The sequence below is a fragment of the Ambystoma mexicanum genome, chromosome 9 (assembly GCF_040938575.1).
Source record: "Ambystoma mexicanum isolate Mex_15411 chromosome 9, UKY_AmexF1_1, whole genome shotgun sequence".
Lineage (NCBI taxonomy): Eukaryota > Metazoa > Chordata > Amphibia > Caudata > Ambystomatidae > Ambystoma > Ambystoma mexicanum.
In genome coordinates this window covers 1,321,223,259-1,321,243,965 of record NC_090931.1, presented here as the reverse complement: position 1 = coordinate 1,321,243,965, position 20,707 = coordinate 1,321,223,259, and the positions used below count along the sequence as shown (strand labels likewise).

General features: G+C 47.5%; 1 protein-coding gene across 1 annotated transcript in view; it reads right to left on the bottom strand.

The window, feature by feature from the left end:
- Positions 1-20,707, bottom strand: part of IQCB1 (IQ motif containing B1) — a 786,328-nt gene that overhangs the window by 495,879 nt on the left and 269,742 nt on the right. The window contains exon 5 of the mRNA XM_069616694.1: positions 7,592-7,685. Within this exon, the coding sequence (XP_069472795.1) occupies positions 7,592-7,685 (94 nt within the window). The remainder of the gene's footprint in view (positions 1-7,591; positions 7,686-20,707) is intronic.

The window sequence follows — 20,707 nt, the reverse complement described above, 5'->3', positions numbered from 1 at the left end:
GACCTCGCTATACCATCCTGACTTATCATTTTTGTGAACACTTATTTCTTTTCTTGTGAACACTATCCCACACCACTTTTGTAACTTAGCTGTAAGGTCTGGCAATAGGTCTTTTTGTATAGGACCTTTTTTATTTGGCAAGACACCACTAGTAATGCCTTATTATTATTTGATGGTCGAAGCTTGCTCTCATCTTAGATTTAGGTTTAGATTAGGCATTTTTCTCACCCTTTTATACAGTTTAATTAAAACCCTTGAACCGTGATCATTTGTGTCTGTCTTTACTGTTGCCACCATGAATTCCTTACACCATACAATGTTGCTGTTTGCAACCTTGGCTTCAACACAGACCGGTCTTGTATTGGTCTCCCCAACTCAACGGCTGTGTTGATTTCACTGCAGCGGCTTTGTTCTCTGAGCCAAGGACGGTGCCACGGTGGCTGGTGATTCTCCCCGCCTCGATTAGTGACGCAGGAGGGCCCCGGGTATCTGACACACAATGCAGGATTCTTCAGCCTGGTTTCCTGGTCTTACAATGTTTATCTTTGAGGTCTCTGGAAATGGTTCCTTGTCGAAAAGGTCAAGGGAATTTCCCTCCTTGCGATCCCCTTTGGTTTTGCTGTCTTTCCTCTCTTGCTCAGCTACCGTCTCAAAACTGCTGTTTCCTTGTGTGCTTTACTTCGCTCAGAGTGTGCTCTCATGCTGCGCCTTCCCCACATGGATACAAGTGTAATGGAAGTCAGGTGTGTGTGTGTGATGGTCAGCAATTGCCTGACCATTGTATTGGGACGTGTCAGGTATACGGCTCGGGTGTTAGTCTGTTTTCTCTCATATCGGGCTGTCCATGTGAAAGTGTTTGTGTTGTAAAAGGGGGGAGTAGAGTTCCTAAATATCCTACCTAGGATGGGGTAAAGGTGTTACAGGGAAGGGGATACCGTGCCTCACCATCCGGTGACCCACACCCACTTCCCAAAGAACCCTCAACCAGGAGGACCTAAGGAATACAGAGAGGACGATACACATGTGCAAGTGACGCCTGACACCTTAAATGCAAGCGCAATAACGGGGACACAGGCGATCAGCAAAGCTGAGTATTAAAGCAAGTAGAGATTTAATTGGTGGTGTATAGGTGAATTACACCCCAGCATTGTTTCTGGGTGTGGGTCCGACAGTGAGAGTTGGAATTGGTATTTTTCCAGAGACTGTGTGGGTACACGGTAGACAGGTATGCACTGAAAACACACATTTAAATTCACAGTCCACGATGAATGTCCGGCACTGTGAAGCACGAAGGAAAGAAACTTGATCAAGTCGGGCATAGGAATGGAACAGAACTATGAACAAGAAAATGAACAACATTACCTGTGTTGGGTCTCAATTTATGCGCGATAGATGGAATTAATTGTATGTCTTTTTAACTGTATATTTGTATACTTTGATTTAAGAATAAGTGCATATAGATCGTAATAAAAATTATTTTGTGATAATGAAAAACTGAATTGAGGATTTCACACATTCTCGTGGAGTAGAGTACCTTCAATAGAAAGTGATTGTGGAGCTTTCTTTTTGTTGAAATACAGATTATCTACCCCATTAGGTAGGAAGGCTCTTAACCCTTAGGTGGGGAAACCGGTTTAGAGTACTGACCTTGTCTGACCATTGTATTGGGACACGTCAGGTATACTGCTCGTTTTATCTCATTGCAGGCTGTCCATGAGAAAGTGTTTGTGTTGTAAAGGAGGGGGCCTGGGGGGAGTTCCTAAATAGCCTACCTGGTAGGATGGGGTAAAGGAGTTACAAGAAAGGGGATACAGCATCTCACCATCTGGTGTCACACTCCCACTCCTCGAAGACCTCTCACCCAGGTGATCCTCCTGCACTGGTCCACCCCCAGGAACTGGATACAAAAGCAATGGCTGTGTCCTGGCCACCCGGATGACAGAACCCCAGGACTAGTGGGTGAGCCACCGAATTGTGCATGTTGAAGGTGTCTACCTTCTGGTTTCTCACAACATGCACAATTCGGGGGAAAAGCAACAGGCTACTGAGCTGAGGGTCACAACGGTGGCGGTACAGGCCCTCAATGAACAGGTGGTCACTCTGATGCAAACGACTAGGACTTTGGAGGCTCAAGGGGAGGACGTGGAGGGCTGCTCATGAAGGAATAATATAAGGATAGTGGGCCTTCCCGAAAATGCCAAAGATGACTCCATGCAGCTGTTTTTGGGAAAGTGGCTGCTGGAACATTGGGGCGAGAAGGGCCTCTCGAAATGTGGTTCACGTTGGAGTGAGCCCACAGGGTCCAAGCACAAAAACCAGCACCTGGGGCCAGACCTAGAGCAGTGGTGTCCAGGATATTTAACTATCGAGATGGTGACGTCCTGCTACAGGCAGCCAGGATAAGCGGTCTAATCGGATTCTCCAATGCAAAAATAATGGTATTCCTGAACTACACACGGCGGGTGCAGCAAACAGCGGCAGAGCTACGAGGAGATAAAGCAGGTCCTCAGAGAACATGACAGCCGCCATATGCTGTTGTATCCTGCAAAGCTGAAAACCACAAAAGGGAACCGCCAATGGTTCTGTAATACTCCGGAGGAGGCGTGGGAATGGTGGGTGGCAAAGGGCAGCTAGTCTACAAGCTTGCACCAAGGAAGGTGGGGCAGGCACCCTGGCAGGCGAGGCAGCATACGACTGTCGTAGGCAGATGAGAAACCTCTGGTTATTTAAGCGCGTTATAAATACGCAACTAAGACAACAAAAAAAAGAAAAAAAACAATTCCTGTAACATCGCCTTGATGCCCGCGGGCTGTGTGAGCGCTTTCAAAATGCAAATCAATAAAAAAAATAGAGGCATGGCCCATACGATCAGGAGGCAGGGAGCAGGGTCACAGTGGCAGAGGACTGATCCCTCGAGCTACATGGCGAGGACTGGCAATCGACAGAATATTGGGGAATATCTGCCCCACCATTGGAGAAGTGCACTCATCCTCTGGATCCCTAGAGGGGGTGCGGACCTACGGCTCAGAGGATGGTGGGTACACTGCAACTGTGATGTGTGCAGAGGGAGGGAACACTTGGGGGTCAGTTGATATGAGAATGATAACCCCAGGTTCCCTCAAAGGGCAGCAGTGACTCACCACCCGTGCGAGATTGTGCAGGATCACACACCCATGGCATGTGCACAGGGTTTGGCCCTCCACTGTTGGGGAGGTGGACTGAAGTGGGGGTCCAGCTCAGAAGGAAATCCGGCAGGCACATAGAGATGCAGCGAGTACGGAGGGTGCGAAGGAGGAGGGTGGCACGGCCAAGACCATGGGAGCATTGACCATTGTCACATGTAATGTGAGGGGGCTGGGTCGATCAGCCAAGCATAGGGAAGTAATGGGATTCCTGGAAAGGTGAGGTGGTGCAGATATCATTCCTCCAAGAAACACATCTCAATAGAGACGAGCTCGGGAAGGTAAAGGGCAGTTGGGGGATGGAGGGGATGAAGTGCATGGTACAACCTATTCCTCCTACTACAGAAGGGTGCTGATCTGGTTAGCTGGAGGGGTTCTCCTTCAAGTAACCTAGATACACTTCGATGAAGAGGGCAGAACTCTTGTCTTACTGCGTCTGCTGGATGGGAGGGAGGTGTGCATGATGAATTCATATGCGCCGAATACGGACAATGATAGCTACTTCCCTGGGGTGGTGAGCATGAGGGGGGGGCACAGGGAACAGATATGGGTGGGGCTTTAATTGTGTGCTCTAACCACCGTTGGACAGGTTGGACCCCAAAGAGCTGGATAAACCACTGGCATCCCTGGCACGCATTCTGTCATACTTAGACACGGTCGATCTCTGACGTGAGAAGAGGGGCGACGAGAGGGGTTACTCCTACTCTCACCCACATGACACATATTCACAGCTGGACTACATCTTCATAGGGAGGAAGCAGTATGCCCACTTCCGGGACGTTAAATATAGGGGTAGAACAATATGGGACCATACCCCCTGAGGGCCACAATGACCTGGGGAGGAGGATTGGTGGCTTTTCCTCTTGATGGATACGTGCCGAGGCGCAGACGGATGTGGCATATGCGGAGGAGCTTTGGCAGGCCATTGGGGATTACTGTGAGATTAATGAGGGCTCGGTTAGCAACTACGGGGTTGTATGCGAGGTGTTTAAGGTGACATTGAGAGGTAAATGCAGAGCAGCTACCCATGGGGTCCGCTCGACTCTCCCAACTTCCCTGAAAGACCTGGGAGGAGTGAATCCGAGTACTTGAGGGAGATATGGCAAAGGGGGCAGGAGCAAGCATGATTATGCACATCATCCAGTGAGGATTCATGGGGAGGGCGACAAGGCAAAGAGGTTCCTGGCCTGGCTTCTCATGCAGGACCAACCCCGGGCCTTGATCACGCAGGTGGAGGCCGAGAATGGGGTCTGGCTACCACGCAGGACGACATTAATGCAGCCTTGCAAATGTATTATGAACACCTATACAAGGGCAGGGAAACCGCGCCAGCCCGCGATATGGAGGAGGTCCTGGATCAGGCCTAGATTGAGAGAGGAGGTAACACTCAAGCTAGAGGAGCCTCTAACAGATGAGATTGGAGCGGCAACAGAATCGCTGGTGAATGGGAAGGCGTATGGGGGCAACGGCCTCCCTGCCGAATTTTAAAAGGCATACGCCGATATACTGACTCCACGGCTAAGGCGCCTCCATGACAGGGCCTTTCAGGAGCAGAGACTCCCAGCATCCCAACGGGAGGCTATTATTGTAGTGTTGCTTAAACTGGGCAAAGACCCACCACACAGCGGGTCAAACAGGCTTATTTCACTACTTAACATTGACACCAAAATAATGGGCAAGGTGCTGGCGGCCAGGCTTCTTAAGGAGGTTTCCCATCTGATCCATCACGATCAATGTAGATTTGTTTGGGGCAGGAACACCACAATTAATCTCCGGAGGCTCCAATACGTTACAGAAACCGTCCACGGGTTGCGGAAGAATTGGCGGTGGTCTCTCTGGATGCGGTCAAGGCCTTTGACTCCATCAACTGGGAGTGGCTATTTCAGGTCTCAGAGAGGAATGGGTTGGGGCTGAATATGCTGAAGTGGGTCCAGCTGCTATACCGGGATCCCCTGGCACGGGTAAAAATGGGGAAAGTGTTCTCACCTAGCTAGCAACAGGGGAGGGGAAAGCGGCAGGGCTGCCTGTTGTCACCCATTTTATTTGTACTGGCACTTGAGCCTATGGCACGGATTTTCTGCACACAATTTAGTGACGCCAGGATTAGGGTGGAGGGCTAGCAACACATCTCCCTGTATGCGGACGTCTTGTTTTATGTACATAGCCCCACTGTGCATATCCCTTACATTATGGAGATATTCCAGCACATGGAAGTCTTCACAGGATTTTGGGTAAATGTGGAGAAGTCGTTGGTGTTCCCATTGGGCCCTCGAGGGATAAGGCAATGCAAGATCTGCCGGAGGTTGGACTGTGGTGGGAGGATGAATCCTTCCGGTACCTAGGGATTCAAATACACCATTCCACGGCAGGTATCTTCCAATACAATGCCGGGAGGGCACTCACAAGGATAGACAACAGGATTGGGTTCTGGAACAGTCTGCCGTTGTCCCCAACGGCCAAGATAGTGATTTGTAAGATGCCGATACTGCCTAGATTACTTTACCTCTTTGAAAATATCCCTCACCTGGCCAGAGTCCCGTTCTATCAGCTGTTAGACAATAAAATCGCAAACTTGTTATGGGGAGGGAAGCGGCACAGGGCCTCGCTGGCAGTTCTGCAGACAAGTTACTAGGAAGGGAGACTGGCTCTACCAGATTTTGAGTTATATTTTCTGGCTTCCCAGGTATAGCATGCCACTAGACGGGGTTGCAGGAGAAACGGGACTGGACCGGTGGCTGATAGGGGAACCAAAGAGGCATCACTCAGGATTGGAGCAACTATGGCGAGACACGAGGGAGCCAGAAGGGTGTTTCTGCCTGAGCAAAGTGGTGCTGCAGGCATGGAAAAGGGAATGCACCAGACTCTGGTCGGGAGAGGGCTACATTCCCGAGATGCCCTGTGAGGGCTGTCGAGAGAGTAGCAGGAATAATACAGGAAATAGGAGATGTGAAGGGTGCACAAGAAGGGTGCCAGGTGATGGGCAGCCTCTTCGAAGAGGGTACTCTAATGACAGTTGATGCATGGACTGAGGTTTCAGATGCCCAAGGGGCAGTTCCTAAACTATGACAGGCTGACTAGCACGTTCGCATGTGGGGCACAATGCCTGAGGAGTCACCAAGTACCCTGATTTTTACAGGCCGTACTCACTTTGGGGAACGATAGGCATGCAATAGCTAGGCTATGTGCGGCGTTGCAGGAAAGCGGTCCACAAACAGCTCAAAGTTAAGGAAAAATGGGAACAGGATATGGAGACAACCTTCGAGGAATATGAGTGGGGAAAAAATATGCTCACAAATGAGTAAAGTGTCTAGGAATACACGCTTTAAGCTTATTCAGTTCAACTTCCTGCACAGGGCTTACATGACCCCACAGAAACTACATATGATGTGCGCAGATCATCCACACCACTGTCCCAGATGTAGGCAGGACTCAACCAGTTACTGGCACATGGTATGGTCATGCTTGATAATACAGGAGTACTGGAAGAGGTGATAGCGAAGATCAATGCTCTTTTAGGGGGCCAGCTGGACTGCTCCCCCAAGATATGCCTGCTGGGGGTTTACCGGGGAGTGCCGGGGGCATCAGAGGAAAAAAAGATTGTCACCTTCTTGTTACTGTTGGCAAGACACAGGTTGGCAAGTGCATGGAAATGTCCAAAGGGTCCCATGCTGGCACTGTGGCTGGCTGACGCGCAACTGTGGGTAGCCGCAGAGCAGCGGATCGGGCAAGACATGCAAAGGAAAGAAGGAAATGAGGGCCAAGGATTGGCATGGGACATGCTCCTGAACGACTTGCAAACTTCTCTGGACGATCTACCTCCCTGACATACGATGGTGAACTGTTGGGTTATGGGAGGGGAACAGGCATATGCCTCACGGCAGCTGGCTACTCAAGTGGCATGAATGGGAAAATGTTGGGCAGATGTGGGTCTGGAGAGAGGAGTGATTTGACATTTGGCAGGGGCCTGGGGGTGGGGGGACATATGTTCATGTTTGGTTGTTAAAAACTCAAAGAGATTTAATTTATTAAAAAAAGCTAGTAAACATCCAGTTTGACACAATATAGTATATTTCCAGTTTGCTAATCCCAGTGTAAGCCCAGTTTTCAAATTCCAAGCATGATACCAATGTAAGAATCAGAGTATACTATCGTATTATCTCAGTATTTTTCCAGTTTGCGCAAAAGCGGTGTATTTCTAGTTTGATAACAATAGTACACTCTGACTTTTAACAACCCCAGTTTGCGCAATCCCATTATATTCTCAGTTTTGTATCCAGTTTGCAGAATGCCTGTATAGTCCAGTTTTACTGTGTATGGTTCTCACAATTTTAATTAACAACATATTGAAACTAAATAAATCTGCAAGTTCCAACAATGATGTTTGTATTGCACAGCTCTCATTCAATTACCGTGTTCTGCCAGCTGAATATGCCCACCGAAGAGCCAGCAAATAGAATCTGTCACAGTCCGGAAAGAGCGCAGAAATTCACTTTTCTCTTCATCCTTAAAGAAATGACAGTATTTGTTTTGCAGGTTAAAAAGTGTGATAATAGCTACTTTGTTTAATTTCCCTAAATTCTAGAGCATTCATAGTTTAAGATGAAACATGTTGCCAATGGTTCTTTTGCATATTACAAAATACAATGTTATGTTTTGTTGTCTTATACCTCGCACAGTTACCATTGGCATGGTCTCCTGGCGCTCACGTGGCTCTTCAAGAAAGAGGGCGGGGTGGGTAAATGAGGGGGAGAGTGGTAGGATAGGTCCAGAGCCAGGGGAAATTGGTGTCTGTGGGTGTTGATTTCCTGATGAGTTGACTGCGTGCACTGGCTTGTCGTATCCGTAGGGTAAGGTCCAGTGTCTGGGTTGTTTGTTGTATGGTAGTGTTTGTATTGTCCGGTGTGCGTTTGTTTCATGTGTAGTTTTTCCTGGTAGTTTTGATTGTGTGGTCCAGGGTCTGGGATGGTTTGTTGTATGCGATTGTTAGTTATGTTGGGTGTGTGTTTGAGTGTAGTTTGGCTAGCCCACAGGGCGACCATAGACTTGGGAGGTATGTTGGAGGGGAGCAGGAGCAGGGTGGCTAGTACGACTACTCTCAAAGTTCTCCCAAGTATGTACTCCAAGCTAGAACCACGTTTAATACATCATTTCAGAGTAGCTGCTAATTTCAAGTTTTCTCTAAGCGCTTCTTTTATCAGTGTAAAAAATAGAATGCAAAGATTACACATGTTTGAAAACATACACGCACTATTAACATGAAAGCCATTCTAAAGGGTGTACACGTTATCTTTTTCCACGCAACTACATGGAAGCAATATTAACACAGCAATCGAAATCTTGTATGAACAAGATGAGCCTAATATTAAGGGCTTTTGTTCTTGCTACATTATAATGGGTCTAACTTGCATTTTGCAGGACCTGAAGTGCCAATTGCCTTTACATGCAATATGTCAACACAGGTGATATATAGTGGAAGGGGAGATCTTGCATCCTACACATTTGGAGTTGGACGAGGCTCTGTGGCACAGTTAGGTACGCAATATAAGGGTTAAAATATCTACCTCGAAGGACTTTCCCAAAGGTCTCATTTTTCTTTTATTTGTAATGTGCCATATGGAAGCAAAATTCCCTTTAAGGCACTAGGGAACGAGGGGAAGGGAACACGGCTACACGAAGCTCGGGTACACACAAACATAGACATTTCACTGCAGTAAGGACAGCCACGTCCCTGGAGTCTTCAAACAAGCAGGGTCAACCCAATAGGTATTTTATTTTTGTAAGGGAGTAGGTGAATATGATTGGGCAAAAGGATGCATGGATAAACGAGTGAATATAGTTGTATTAGTGATTGGATTGGTGGATAAACATGGCTGGATGGATGGATGGAGGGCTGGATGGGCACAAATAATTGAATGAATACGTTTATAGAGGTGGATAATAGCTAGAAGCATTAGTTGGCAAGTTTGATCAGAGATTAGAAATCTGGCTCTCCGCTTAACGGACTTCAAACGCTGGAAACTCTGCCATTTTAGTTAGGGGGTTTATAAGTTATTTAGCCATCTCTTGAACAAGCACATGAATCCACTGAACTATCTCATCAGGATTGAAGCCAAGGACCGCCACATTACAAATATCTCTATTGCAGGTGCATATAACGGATAAATGTGATCATTTCGAAAAATATCCTGAAGCCCAAAATACCGTTTTTCTTTTCTGACATTTCACTGCATATATATGCAGGGGGAGACCCTCGCAGACCCCTCCACATTTTTTTATTACCTTAAACCCTCCACCACACATGCAGTGAAATGGAGGTCCCGAAACTATGTATTTTGGGTTTTGCAGTAATAGGCTGTGATATTTTGGGGCAATACCCAGTGAACACTTAGACAAGCTGTTTGCTTGAAAAATGCTCTATCTCAGCGGTTTGGGGGGGGGATGTGGGTGGGGGGGAAGAGGGACACTTTATATATCCCACATCACAAATAAAATGTTATCTTGGCACGTGAAAAATTTGGTGGCGACCACTACAAACGAGCGTCCAAAAAGCCCTATTTCTATTTCCTTGATAATGGTAATTGCATACTTGTATACTTGTGCTTTGGTTTTGGGGAGAAGGGGGACATGGTTGACGGAGGTGAAAGGAAACTTGTATAAACTCCATGCAGCAAAATATTTTGCATTTCTTGTTCGATTTGGTCATAAACTGGTCGAATTGGTGTCTCCCACACAACAACCGTGTTCAACTCCCACTTATGAGACACTCCCAAAAGTTGACTCAATGCATCTGGTTGGGTCTTCAGACTGCCGGCGAGGTGTGAAGCTGTCACCGACACCCTGTTCTGGATCCCCAAAAATCACAACAGCATGGTCTCCCTGTACAGCTTCGGAGATCACACACTGCCCATCTTGTTTATGTAGTACATAGCTGTGGTTTAAACCTTGATGAATGGAAGGAAGGATTGCAATGAGCTTCCTATCATTTCAAGAATGCATCTGAGACAATAGCGTAATTCGGCCATGGTTGTTGGAATGGAGTCCCCTGAATGAGGTTGGTCATTAATGCCCACCAAAGCAGGTCTTGGGAGACCTCTGGGGGAACCTGAATAATGTCCTTCATGTCCCACTTGAACTGGGACCACTGGCTTCTCGGGCAGTCTTGCTTCCAGGACTATAAAGATGCAGGACACGAAGGGTACTAGAAACCTCAAAAAAGAAAACTTGTTGGGGTCCCCCTTTCAGCTGGAAGAGCGTTGTTGGGGTCTGTCACTCTCTCCATATCCAGAACTGTGCCTATAAACTGTAATCCTCTTGCTGGGGGTCAGAAAGGATTTCACTCATTACGTTTCTCCATCCACCTAAAGAAGGCTGCAACAGGTTTCCTCTAGATCTTGTAAGGGACCTTCTTTTTCCTATCTGGCTCTCAAAACCCAGCCATCGAGGTAAGGGAAAGCTTGTATCCTCTTCCTGTGATGAGGCACTACAGCAGCTATTACATTGGTGAATACTGTTGGGGCCCGAAGGAAGGCGGAATGGGAACACTGCAGAAGAATGGTAACGAGTAGTTGCCACCACAAACGAAGGTATTTCTGATGCTTGGGGTGGAGACATGGAAGTAAGCGTCCTGCAAGTCCAGAGATTCCAGGCAGTCCCGATACTCCAAAGCCTCCAGGATTTGTCCCTGAGTGAACATCTTGAATCATTCCTTTCGGATTAGATTAATGAGTTCTAAAAATGGGCCGAGATCTCCATCCTGCTTTGGAATTGGGAACTAAAGGGAATACTAGCCTTTCCAGACTTCCTATTCTGGCAAAAGCTCCACCGCTCTCTTCAGCAAAAGCAGAGTACGTTTGTGTAACAGCAATGGTCCTGGAGGAGGTGAAGGTAAAATGGGGGAAGTTTTGGTTGGGTTTTTCAAGAAAGGCAAGTAGCCCTGCTTTGCCAATTGCAGCACCCATTTGTGGGAAGTTCATTTTGACCATACCTCCTTGAAGATTCTGATACTGCCCCCACAGGAGACTCGTGTTGTGATATTGAGCAACTTAAGAGTGGTTTTGAGTCTGGGATCCTGACGAGGTCGAGGTTGCAGGCTATGGTTTCTGAGCTTATCTGCCCCTGGATGCTGTGTAGAACCCCCTTTTTGAGTGCAATGTTGCCTACGAGTCAGCCCTCTACCTTTAGCATGAAAGGTGTACGGTCTAAATCTCCCTCTCCCAGAAGTAGCTGTCGGGTAGATAAGGTGAACCCTAAGGATTGAGCTGCTTGCTTGGCTTCATTACATTTCTGGAGGCTTTATTCAGCCTTTGTGCCAAAAGTTCAGATCCACCAATTGACATATCTAGCAATTCAGTCTAGGTTGTGCGCATCTATGAGTGCCTGCACACTACTGTTGCTGTGCCCATAGATCGCCCATTGCAGTCTGTGGTATCTAGCAACACTTCCAGTATGCTTATGACAGAATCTTTATTGTCTAGCACTAGTCGCCCAAGTGTTTTCTGCACCTCTGGTGGGAGATGTGTCTTCCCAAGTCTGTCTTCCATTTCCCAAGGGGAATGGGAGCATCTGGCTAGAGTGCAGGCGGCATATTGCTGGTTGTTAACCCCAGTGTGCCTTGAAGAAAACACTTTTCTTGCCCAAGCATCTAATTTCAAAGATTATCCATCTGGTGGCACAGTTGGGAACCTACTGGATTTTGAACATGCATATGCTGCTTGGATCACCAGACTATTTGCCTTGGGATGAAGGGTCAGAAATTGAGGATCGCCTTGTCCTGTACTATGCACCTTGGCAATGTCCTTGTCCACAGTGGATACAGAGGCTTACTTACCCCAAGCTAGTTTTACAACCACATCCAGAGCACGACTGAAAGGTAGGACTGGTACCTTTGGCTCATTAGGTTTGAGGACATCTGTAATCCTAAGGGAAACAACTTCTTCTGAGAATGGAATCAAATTGGAGTGCATCAGTTACTCTAGACACTACTACTCGGAAAGAGACAGAATTTTGATCCAAGGTTGAAATGGGCTCCATGCCTATTTGTGAGTCTGGTGATGCATCCAGCCCACTAGCCTCCTGTAAGTCGTTTTGCAGTTGTACTAGGGAGTCCAAGCATTAGATGTGATGAATCCAGGGAATGTGTCCCCGCCCCAAAGGGGGAAGCCACCCCCTTTGGAACTAGGGAGGTGAACCTACTAAGCCTAACACCCGTTAGGGTACAGGTCAAATGGGATCGCAATGGGGGTAACCCCACCTTAGAGATCAGGCAATGACAAGGTATTTGTTATCTTCTCGTATCCAAAAGTGATAATACTCTTGTTGGTTACATGGAAATTGAAAGCTGAACTGACTTGCAGTGGGATACACGAATGGTTGACTTTCAGGCAATGTCAGGTCCGGAAGGGAAAATGCAGAGAAGAAACATGCCCCGTTGTGTGTTCGAACAAAGATACAATGCAGACTGAGGCAGGGGAGATGAGCCGCCTGTGGAGCAGCAGAGATGGGAGGATCTCCTACTGAAAGGTGTGTACAGAAGAAGCAGACCGATGCTTGGAGTGATCTTCCCCAACATGGAGAGGCGAGAAAGCAAGGAGCACCCAGAAGGACCTGAGTCGAGAGACCGATGGTTGGGCAAGAACCGAAGGCCTGAGAGAGAACGATCCTGAAGTTTACAGCAACAGAGAGGTGGAAAGCCATACAGAAGCAGAGATCACCGACTCTGAAGATTCACACTTGCCCCAGGAAGACCGGAACAGAGAGAAAGGTACGCGGTGGCTCCAGGAGACATGAGCGGGGAAGGCCAAGCAAATCGCAGGGTGAGGAGACAGAAACCATACCCCAGTGAGGGGTGAACGTCACAACACCTGAATTCGGGGTGCCACGAAAAATACCCCAGAGCTTGGTGAGAACGAGCCTATGCCAGGGCATGGCAAGAGGAAGTATAGCCCAAGGCAGGCCACGAGAAAGCATAACCTAAAGCTTTATTTCCTGCCTGCACCACACTCTGCACGGAGCCTGCTTCCTAATCTCCTGCAGCCTTTCATCATACCTGCAACCTTGCTATTTCGAGCCAGCGCCGCCTGGGTAAGGTCACAAATTCTATTTGTGCAATTATGCATGTTACGCTGACGATCTTGGCAAATTGCTAAATATTGTCTACTCTGCTGCTACGCCCTGGAGGGGTGAAACACAATAATTTCACCTTGCGTGAAACACCCATTACCTGGGCTTTTCTTTCTTTGTTCATTTTTCCATCAAAAGCATTATTGTGTTGGCCTTTCCAAGATGGCCACATGCGTTTTTGTCAACTAACCTGCATTGGCCTGCCTCACTCCCTTCTCCCATTAGTTGCTAATGGTCCTGAAAGGCCAATCAGTGCAACTGGGAGGTGGGAGCCGGCCAAACAAAAGGCCCACGACGAGGCCCCTGTCTGCTCCCTGTCCACTACCAGAACGCTGTCTGTGGTTATTCTTGCCCCTGTATTTGTAGTAGCAGCATCATGGAAGTTCAGTATACCCCTGTATTTGAACTTCCATGATGCTGCTACTTCACTCTTCAAAGAAAATTGACAACCATGACATTCACACATCCTTAACTATGGGCTAGTTACCTCCTTCTGGATATACTCCCTCCCTCTCAACTGTCACTTTCCTTCCCTGCTTGTCTCCCATGTTTACACTCTCTATTGCATTGCGTTTTGCACACACTCCTAGCATCTGATTATGGCTGCTATCCCAAATCTAGCTGTGTTTTTGCGTTTGGTTAAATTCAAATCTAGCTGTGTTTTGCAAACTTGTTGTGCCATTTGCTTGTATTACATGCTTTTTCTGTAACCTACTGGCCCATTGACTGTACTGTTTTACTTGTTCTATCTTACCTGCTGCCCCCCTTTTTTTTCTCTACCTCTCCCATGCCGCTTTGTTTCTCTTATCTTCTCCAACTGTTTCTCCATCGACTATCCTTCCTTTCTCACCAAGTCTGGTAGGAAGAAGTTCAAAAAGGATATCCTGGCCTCCAACCCTGGTCTCCCTATCACTGACACCTATTCCAGCACTTTCTCCAGACAGACCCTCACCAACATCCTCTTTGTCGTTCCTTCGCCAGACCTATGGACTCTTCATATGATCTCTGTGCTCTGTTCTTTCTCCTCTCCCATTAATGGTGGCACCCGCTGGAAAGCCCTCATGGCCCCCTTCGACTCCTCTAAGGTCATCATTAATGTCTACATAAATGGCACTGTCATGGTCCAAGGCCCTCAGGCCAATCTCCTACTCTTTGATAGGCGCTTCCCTCGCCTCATCAATTTCCTTTCATCTCCTGGTGCCCCCTCGATCCCCCCTCCACCCCTCCTTGGCTACCTTGCCCTCTCTTCCCTCCTCTAATAACACATCCAAAATCACTTTAAAATCTGCAAGGAGCTGGCCAACCCTGCTGCAGTCTCTACCTCTCCTGTCGCCTTCCAGGCCCTTTGCACGGCCCTTGCCTCTCACTTCATCTATAAAACCCAGGGTATCCTGTCCTCCCTCTCGTCCCCCCCACCACCTTCTCCCTTCTCCTTCTGCAAACTCTGGCCCTCCTGCAGCCCCACCCCCCACCCTCTTTCTCTTACTTTCCTCTTTTCTCCCCTTATGAGGTTTCCAGACAAGTCCGATCTATGAAAGTCTCGTCAAAACAGGTTCTTCCCTATTCCTCCAAAACCTCAAGGACCACATTGACACTCTTGCTCCTGCCCTGGTCGATTTCTGCAACCCCTCCTTCGCCTCGGGAGTCTTCCCCTTCCCTCTGAAGCACTCTCTTGTGCACCCTCTTCTCAAGAAACCCACAGCTGACCCTTCTTACCCAGCAAACTATCGTCCGATCTCCATCCCACCTTTTCTGGGCAAACTCTTGGAAAGCTGGCTATCTCACAGCTTAACTGCCACTCCAATTCTGTTGGTTGTCTCCATGACCATCAATCTGGCTTTAGAGCTGCCAGAAGCATGGAAACTGCTCTCCTTAACAACCATGAAGACCTACTCTCCAACCTTGATGCTAACATCCCTTCTGTCCTCATCCTACTCTATCTCTCTTTTGCCTTTGACACGGTCAATCATACCATCCTGCTCAACCGTCTACGTGACAAACTGGGCATCACCGATCAGACTCTGGACTGGCTGACTTCTTTCCTCTCTGATCGACCCTCCCGCGTCCAACTTGGGTCCTTCCTTTCCTCTCTACCTGTGGTGTTCCCCAGGGGTCTAACATCTCTCCCTGGCTTTTCAACCAATACTCACCCATCGCATTGCCTCTTCTGCTCCAATTTTCAGTACTATGCAGATGACACTCAACTCAGTTTCAGGCTTCCCTCTGCCACCTCTTTTTCTCTCATCCCTGATTGCCTGTCTGCTATTCAGGAGTGGTGTGCTGCCAACGATCTCGGCCTTAATGCCAGTAAGTCAGAGATCTTCCTCATCGGTACATCTTCACCCTCCTTTCCCGTCACTCTCTGGCCGGCCTCCCTTGGCCCTCCTCCTACCCCCACCTGCGAGGCTAAGAACCTCAGGGTCATCTTCGACTCCACGCTTTCCTTTTCAGTCCACATCTCGGATGTCTCTAAAAAGTCAAACTTCCAACTTTACCTCCTCAGAGGTATTCTGCCTTTCCTCTCCTTCCCTCTCACTGTATCTCGAGCCCTGGTTCTCTCTAGGCTGGATTAATGCAAAATGTGTTATGCTTTATAATTGGTGTTTCCCATTAAAATAAATGTTATGTCTAAAAACTTCAACTTCTAGACAAACATATTAACTGATGTTTTTCAAAGATTTGTGTCTACTGTCAGACTTTTAATGGGAAAATATGAGGATATCCTTCTTTTGGATCCCTATACTAGAATTTATAAGGACACATTTATTTTTTCAAACAAATGCAGTTTACTGGAATTATTCGTTTAGTATCTAAATGACCCCTACCATAGCTGCACCACAGTTGGTGCTTCCCTATTATTGTTAGTGGATTAATGTAACAATCTCTTTCTAAATCTACCTGCTTCTACCCTACGCCCTTTGCAACTCATCCAGCCCTGAAATCTCTTCATTGGCCCCCAGTGGCTGCAAGGATTAAATTTGCATTGTCCACAAGGCTTTCTGGGGCTTGGGTCCAAAATATCTTCAACTCTTCGTGCCCAAATACCTTCCCTCTAGAGCTCTTTGCTCCTCTGCCTCCAAATCGGATTGTTTATCATTCATATACTAAGCACTTTCCACTCCGCCTCTCCCCACCCTGCACTTCCCCCTTCCCTCTCCCCTTCACGTTCGCATTGTCAATGTCACTGGGCCTAGTAACATCATTATTTGTTTTGTCCCTTGTTCCCCTCTCTTGCCTCGCTGTGCTCTGAAACACGTGTATGAGCCCGATACAAATAAAATAAAATATCAATATCAATAACCCAAGGCATGGAACCAGAGGACATACACCAGGTTGGGCGAGAACAGTCATACACTGAGGCGAGGTGAGAGACTCTAGGCCCAGGGGGACGGGCTACATGCAACCAAACCCTACGGCAGGGTACCAGAAACCATAAGCCAATGAAGGGTGAGAGCAGCAATATCCCAAGGCATTGAAAGAGAAACGAAACCCCAGACTGGGGTATGAGAGAGCACGCTATAAGACTGAGTGGGAGCAATTCAATCCCAAGAAGGAAAACAAGAAACCTGATTCTAAACCAGGTTGAGAAACCCAAAGTCCCAGAGAAGGGTGACAGTCAATAGTTCATCCACCAGTGTTACGTCTCTGTCTCCTCCCCGCAGGCATGGGCGACTTGCTGCTTCATTTCTGCAGCGTTGGCAGTTGCCGTGGAGACTTAGCGTTTCCCGGGCCAGGATTCGAACGGGTCACGTGCCCAGCCAGCTGATCAGGACGCATCAAGGCAAACTCTGCCCCTTAACAAACATACATAAGCGTTCGCTTCCCAGAAGACGCCGCTTCTAATTAGCGTTCTTCTATCCTGCTTCGTTTTGGACTGATTTATTGTATTTTGGACTTTGCTTGCCTACTCGACTTGCTACAGCCTGCTCCTTCTGTGTTTTGGCGAACCGGACTTGCATCTTCGACGCATTCGAGCTTTTGCTCTCTTTTCAATTACCTGCGTCTCTTGGGACACCCTGATCTTGTTTCCTCCTGTTCCCTCTGGCGGTTGGCTCCCTACTCCGCTCTTGGGGACAAGTTCTTGCTACCTGGGAAACCATTCCACTTCGCTTCATCTAGATCAGTACACAACTCTCCTTCCATCTAACTACTGTCTTCCGCTCTAACCAATTCCTCACTCCTGCCTGGACATCCTCTTCTGTGGTAACTATACAACCCAACCCTGCTGCAGCTCTGTTTGGATACATTCATCTTTGGAACTATACTTTATTTGGATTGTGCTGTTTGATAAAGACACTCTTGGAACCAACGTGCACTCCTGGGCGCTACCCTGATTTGTGCACCACCCCGACTCTAGTTGGCGTCCCTCGTGCCTTCCGGGAAGTAGTACCCTTACTAAGCCCCCTTTTTTATTTTGTACCTCTGTTGTTTCTTTAAGTCCTTTTACTCTTCTACCTTGGGTAAGCTGATTCAGTGTTGGTTACTATCTTTCTGACTTATTAGATAGACGACTTTACCCATCTCCCTTTCTCTTTTAGTTGCAGCTCTTCTAAAAAGGCACTACCCTGCTGTTGTTCTGTTCAACCCTACCAGGTAGAGCCACTCTTTTAGGGAATCCTATTCAAGAGTTTATATCATCCTGCTATCTAATATCTCGCAATTTTTTCTTACAGCATCGGTTCTGCGGTGTGGACATCCCCGCTCTTTTGAGGAATCAACTCCTCTGTCTGGGTTTCTTAAGACAGAGGGGCGTTATTGCCTAAAAGAGCTCCTCAAGTTGAGGAGGCCTGGTTCTGGGAAACCCCTAGTGGGATTACCCCAGTTTGGGCTGAACTATTCAACTTCGCTAGCTCTTGTCTGTTGATTCGAGGTGGGAGCAACGCCCCGGCCTGGCCAACACAACCGTGAGTAACAACCAGACACTGGGACAAACCATCTGGTAACTTTCACTACGGAAGAAACTAGTTTGAAATTAAGACATTAAGAAAGACAATAAAATACCTATGGAATGGAACTCTGAACAGGATCAAGTGTCAGAACCTGCGGTACTCTGCGGCAAAGCTGGCATCTTGCCTCCACTTCAGTGTACATATGTCCTGGGACCAGGCCGCAGAACCCTCAGTAGCAGTCTAGACGTCCTCCAAGATGGCATCTGAAGAACGTATCCTATGTCATGGGTTACGTCATTCAAGATGGCCGCTGGCACTTTGGGAACCAGACGATATAGAGAGGATCCGTGAACGAGTACCTTGCGTTGCAACTCTGTGTTGCTGCTACGCTCTGTGTTACCCAATTCCTTGGGTTTCCACTGTTCACTTGCTACTTGCTTTTCCATCTTTGCATTCTCCTTCCTGCGCTTCCTTTGTCCTGGCCTAAGGTATCCCCTTCCAGTCCCGTGTGTCCTCATTCTGCCTACTACTTAGTTTCCCTGGATCATCTTCCTGTGTTACAATGGATCTCCAGCAAAGAAGCTCTTCACTCCTCATCCGCTTGGATTATGCATTGCAAAAAGTTTTCTCCCTTCCTGGGAGTTTTGCCTAGGGTTCTAACCCTCCTTGGAGCCACTGATTGGGACCTATATTACTCTGTCAGTCGTGGCTGCACGGAAGGATCAACCCTACCTCTTCACTCGCAAGAGCCGTACCACAGTTCAGGTAAGGCAAGTTGCTGAGAGATTTCAATGACAAGGAACTAACAAAGGCAGGACTCAAATTCTGGAACTGGTGGCAGCAGTACAAGCTCTAACCACCGAAGGACAGTCATTAAAAAACAGAGAATGCGGCCCTTCAAGCTATGGCCAACCGAGAAGCCATCGCAGCCATGACTGCTACTCCTGCCGTCTCCACTAACAAATTTCAAGGCAATCCCATGAAGGAAAAAGAGTTCTTGGATGCATCTATAGTGATTTCTCTTTTCATCAAACAGCCTTCCCCAACACCCGCACTAAGATTGGCTTCATTGTCACACATTTAACAGGAAATGTATTGGCAACTCAGCTAGGAGTCCTGGACAACCCCATTTTAAATGACTTTAATAGGTTTGTGGCCACCTTCAAGAGCATTTTTGGGCGCCTGGAGCTATCAGACACCGCCCAGTAAGGTATCCTTGATTTCCATCAAGGACAATTGGATGAGATTTAAACAGTCTTCAAGCCTAGAAATACTTGTGTACAGGCACGTTATAAATGCCATATCATATCAGTCAGCCATGGAAACAGATTGGCCCAAAGACACATCCTTTACTTTGTACAGCTGGGGGTTACACGAAGACATCAAAAATTAAACTTACACATATACCAAGACCTGCTACATTTGACCAGTTAATCCAGGTCAAGCTTCAAATAGATTATCGCCCACAAGAGCGCCGAAAGAATTGTCCTGGGAGGGTTCCTTAATCAGTTCCCCTACAGCTGAATCTTCTGAACCAATGAAAGGGGAGTGGCGCAAGAGGATCGTTGATGGAAGAAGGGCGACATTGCCGGCTCATAAGAAGGCTGTGTATGTGTTATGGGTCAGCGACTTAGTACGAGGCTGTTCAGTGGCACCTCTCAGGAAGCAGGGAAACACAAATTTACAGACATAAAGGGGATGAGAGTCTGGGAAAAACAACAGAGTTCCATACCTTTTTTGCCTGCCTCCGTCCAAATCATGAAAGTACCCGCTATGGCTCTTTTGGTGCTCAGTGTGCACTTGTCTATAGGAGATGATGAATAAGTCTGCCGCTTTAGCGGTTTCGGTGCATCAGGTCTTTTTTTAGAATCGGCTACTCGTATGAACACACCACGGGAAGTCACAACTCAAGCGCAGAGATGGATGGAACACCCTTAACTAGCAGCCCGATCATTGAAAATACCACTGAAATGTTGTTAAGGATCAATAATCGCACCAAAAAGATATTTTATCTCATACGGGCAGCACACTTTCCAGTGATCTTAGGTATTCTGTGGCTGCATCAATATAATCCCTACAATAATTGGACTGCCCACACTCCGTTTTTGGGATCAGAGTAATATGCCTCCAATTGTTTCTGAAACCAAGTACCAAGGCGGATAACAAAGCAAAATAAGTTTAGAGCGTAGCAAGCGCCTTTCCTCAACAATACAAAACATTCCAGCATGTGTTCAGGAGGAAGTATATAAATCTCTGCCGTCTCATTGTGCTGAAGATTGTACCATAGAACTCCTACTAGGCTCATCCGTCCGCTTCAGTAGGACGTTTCTTTCTCCATCTGAGAAAAAAGCACTAAAAGGCATATTTAGACACAAATTTAGAAAACACTAATTCGGGAATCTACATCTCCAGGAGAAATCTCTGGGCCTCATTATGACTCTGGCGGTAGCCGTGACGGTAAATACCAGCACGGCTGCCGCAGGAGTAACAGATTTTCTGGCGCCCGGGAATGGGCAA